Here is a 4,209-nt window from a genome sequence, read left to right as displayed (position 1 = left end):
CTAGATTTTTTATATATTAGACACTAGAGGCCGATCTATGACCTCACGGAGTCGAAAATTTTTTTTTAATACATAAGTATTTTTTTATTTTTCTGGTTTAAAAAAACATTTTTCATTAACATAAATTGTTACTTTTTATGGTAAATATACCTTTGATGGAAGTCAATTATATATATGTTACTCACCATTGGTTGTTCTACGACTCTATCAGAGTGAAATTTTTTTTCAACCGGTAATTATTTATTTTAATTTTTGAAAAATTAAAAAAATAATACGCTCAGTGGATGACTTTAGTTGGGACTTGTGAATTAGGGAGTTGCATAGTATATTACTTTAGTACTCTAAATATTAGTTAACTAATGTTGATGTATGTTTTGATCATGGCTTAGATGCATTATTTATTTGTTTTACTATCATATTATATTTGTTTAGTTCGACGGCTACTGCCAAACGAGAGTGCAACTCTAAAACAATGTCATGCTCTAATATTTTTGTAATTTTTTGTTCTAAGCATGTTTATTAACCTTAAGACAAGCTACCCACCAAGTTTCAGGCAGGGTTTTAAGTATCGGTCCGTATCATATCATATCGCACCGATACGTACCGATACGGTCATTAAATGGTCAAAATAGGTAATACTTTAGAAAAACACAATTTTTTGAGGTGATTTTGTTCCAAAGTTGCTGCCAACCATTTTTCTCTATAACTAAAATGAAAATCAAGGTTGGGAACAAAGATTTTACATTTATGGGACAACTATAAACTTGGATTCTTAGTGCAATACTCTCAATTTACTGTTTATGCATAATAAATCTTATATATAGCTTTTTTTTAACTATTTTTTTATGCAAACGTGTATAAAAAAATGTTTCCTATCCATTTGTGCGTATCTTTAGTATATCTTAGCGTATCTCCGATACGATACGATAATCTCCGATACGTATCTTAATTTTGGCCGACCGAAAAGACCGATACAGATACTTTAATCCTTGGTTTCAGGTCAAAATATGACCGTTTGACCACCGAAACAGTCAACCGAGTCCAAAAAAATACACCAACTTGCCAAGATCTCGCCAAGTTGGTGATTCTTAACCCACTGAAACAAAACGAGATTTCGAACCTTGTTTATAGCCATAGTCACACTGACCTTGTACAATCAAAGAGATCTTCATCTTTTATCTTAATTACTGCCATGGTTACTAGGTAATTACCCTGCTTTATTGGAATGGTACCTTCGTCAATCGTCATTGAACCTAAACCTGATTCCTCAAGCATCAATTTTGCGTGTCATCGGCATTCACCAAAGGGAGTAGAAAGTTGTGTTCAATACTGCAGCCCACTCTATTGAGCATTTGTTTGGCTCAAAACTATAGGGCCTTTTAGAACTGTATACTTCCAGCATATAGAGCTGGAACAAAGGCAAAGTAATTAGTGAAATTCTAAACAAGTGTTGAGTCATGGACAGCAGCAGATAAACAGCCTAGCTGATTACACTTTTTTTGTATAGACATATGATGTGCCTTTTTGAAATCGGGACTATTAATTTTACCTTGCTGACAAGCGTTTGTCCCTATTATAAATGTATCTTTTCATTTCCATTGGAAGTCTCAAGTTGCAGTTTGCTAATTCCTGGTGTAACAATGTTTTTTTTTGGACGAATAAATAAATTCATTACCAAGAGAGAAAAAGAATGTACAAGGGGAATGAAGGGGGGTGAGAACAAGGCTAACCAACACTGGCAGCCAACAAGACCGAGGGCAAACAAAGATACAACAAAAGGAGAAAATCAAAGAGAGGTCCGGGGACCTACAACAACAACAACACTAACATAATGATACATCAATGGGAAAGGGATAAAATGGAAGTAGAGAGTCCCCAGTAAAAAACAGTAAGCCTGTTCCTTAGGGAGAAAAATTCAACGCCGTTGCCAAAAAGAAGAAATAGGGCCCAACCTGGTATTGTAGGCTAGTACATCAATAGGCTACCTTATTGATATGCTGGCCCATCTCTTCAGCAGACATAGCCACAATATTAATTTTTCATAAAGCATAGGTTAAAAAATTTATTGGTCCGAGCATAATGAAAGAAAATGACTTGGGAAGAATTAGTGAGAAAAGATACGAATGGATTTGGGTTGACAACAAATATGGTTTTAAAAATAGTTGAATGGGAAAAACCCTTAGAGGCTAAAGGCCTAACACATAAATAACCCAACCCAAGGCTTTGTTCCAGTATGAGTTGACAACAAATATGGCCGTAAAAAAGAGTTGAATGGAGAAACAAAAACCCTGTAGCCGACGACAGTAAGACATTAAGTTTGGAAAGGCTAAGTTGAGTTGAGTTCATGTCCAATGCACCAAAAACATTAGCCAAGTAAAATAAGCCTTTCTGTCCTTATAGATGAAAGAAGTTGATGCCTAAAGAATATGGCTATTTCTATGTCTTATATAGATAGGGATCACCAATGACGAGCATAATTGGGAGAGAACAGCGGTTAATTTACAAAATTCAGCACTACCTATATCACAGAGGGGACAATAGAAAAAAGAAAATAAAGAAAGGAATGGGGGGAGGTAAAAGAGGATAACAAGTTAAAGTCTTGCCTGCTATTAATGGAACCATCTTTGTTGTAATGTTGAGCCCCAACAAGCTTCTTTCCAGTATCTTGCAATTGTTGCCTTAGTGACACCGAATAGACTACAAAACACACACACACACACAAAAATATAAAATAATAACATTAAATAGGGGATTATAAAGTTGAAAATTGCCACAATAAATTCCAATCGCCCAAGGCTTTCAAGCATGAAATAAGCATTTTTCTTTTTTATTTTTTTATTTTTTTCCCTCTTAACATTTTCTTTTCCTTTATCTCCCCTTTTTCTTCTTTGGGTGAATAGAGTAGAAACTAATTACCATCTCCAGAATTCAATCCAATAAGCAAGTCATGCCCATCCTTAGCTTCGGGATCAAATGCGTGGCACACCGGATTTGAATTGCTGAAATGGATAGATTTAATAGGATCCTACACTCCAAATGCTTAAATCTTAAAACCGGTTTCAACAGAAGGAAGAGGAACGAAAGTACTAATCCAAGTGGAAGAACCGAAGAAATTACCTTATCTTGAGAATTGAAGTCGCTAATGAAAAGGGTATCTCCCACATTGAATATCAAGTAAGTCCCTTTGCCATCATAATTCGAAGTAGCTGGAGTGCTATAACTCGAACTGGAAGTCGCCAATGAACCAATCCTACTAGACCCCGAGAGGGCTTTACTCGAACCATTCCCACCTACAAAGCTAAGTGCACGGCTGCCGTTCCCGCCACCCAATAACCTCGCAGCCGCTAATCTGACTCCACTGCCGGCGCTCAAGCTCGAAGTAGGGGAAGGTGATACTTGTGAGGGTTTGTCCTTGAGATGAGCAAGGGTGGCCTGGATAATCAATCGAACAATACAGGCTCTAAAAGCAACATCTATGGAGATTCCCTAATTCAAAATTGAGAAAGGAAGGGGAAGAGACGGAAAATGAAAGGCAGAAAACCCTTATAATTACTTTTTAATGGAGAGTGTGAAAGAGAGACCTGAGTAACGGCTTTGCCATGGGCGTAGTGAAGGAGACCGGGAGGGTGAGTTTTCTCGTATTGGAGCTTGTAACGGCCTTCGGGAGTCTTGAAATAGGTCTTAAGCCCTGGAGATTGTGCGTTCACCGACGATGAAGACATCAACCCGTTGCTGTTGGTGTTGCTGCTGCTGTGAATCATACTGGCGACGATAGGTCCTTGCACATGAGATCATGACAAATGGAATCCCCTCTCGCTCGCTCGCTATCTATGCTTGTTTCCTGCTAGAAACTGTCGGTTCTCTCTTCTCCTCCGTTGTTGTCTCCTTTTGGTGTTCTTCCTTTCTATCGTTCCTGTGAATTGGATCCAAATGGAATTTGCTGGTACCAGATCAAGGACTGATTCTATAAAGTGCGATTCATCGAAAAAAGCTGTAAGGTACGGCAATTTTTCAACGATCGGACTCGGAGATGGAATTGGAATTGCAGGTCGGCTTTGTTACAATCTGCTGCTTGCTTTTTGATTCACTGATTGGAGTACTGATCCTCTTCTTCTTCTTCTTCTTCGTACCTCTCACTCACTCTCTCTCTCTCTGCTCTCAGCCTGTCTCGCACAATAACAAATAACTAACGACACTCTGTCCATGACC

At 37.9% G+C, this 4,209-nt stretch overlaps 1 protein-coding gene across 1 annotated transcript in view; it reads right to left on the bottom strand.

Annotated features, from left to right (window-relative positions):
• The window catches only part of LOC122058128 (WD repeat-containing protein 20 homolog), a gene marked incomplete at its 3' end in the record, with an annotated part of 29,598 nt that extends 25,389 nt beyond the window's left edge, over positions 1-4,209 (bottom strand). The window contains 4 exon segments of the mRNA XM_042620634.1: positions 2,604-2,697; positions 2,917-3,025; positions 3,118-3,432; positions 3,582-4,209. Of these exon segments, the coding sequence (XP_042476568.1) occupies positions 2,604-2,697; positions 2,917-3,025; positions 3,118-3,432; positions 3,582-3,761 (698 nt within the window).

The sequence above is a fragment of the Macadamia integrifolia genome, chromosome 12 (assembly GCF_013358625.1).
Source record: "Macadamia integrifolia cultivar HAES 741 chromosome 12, SCU_Mint_v3, whole genome shotgun sequence".
NCBI classification, from domain to species: Eukaryota; Viridiplantae; Streptophyta; class Magnoliopsida; order Proteales; family Proteaceae; genus Macadamia; species Macadamia integrifolia.
Note: the sequence above shows the minus strand (reverse complement) of the source record. Positions and strands in the feature narration are given on the sequence as shown.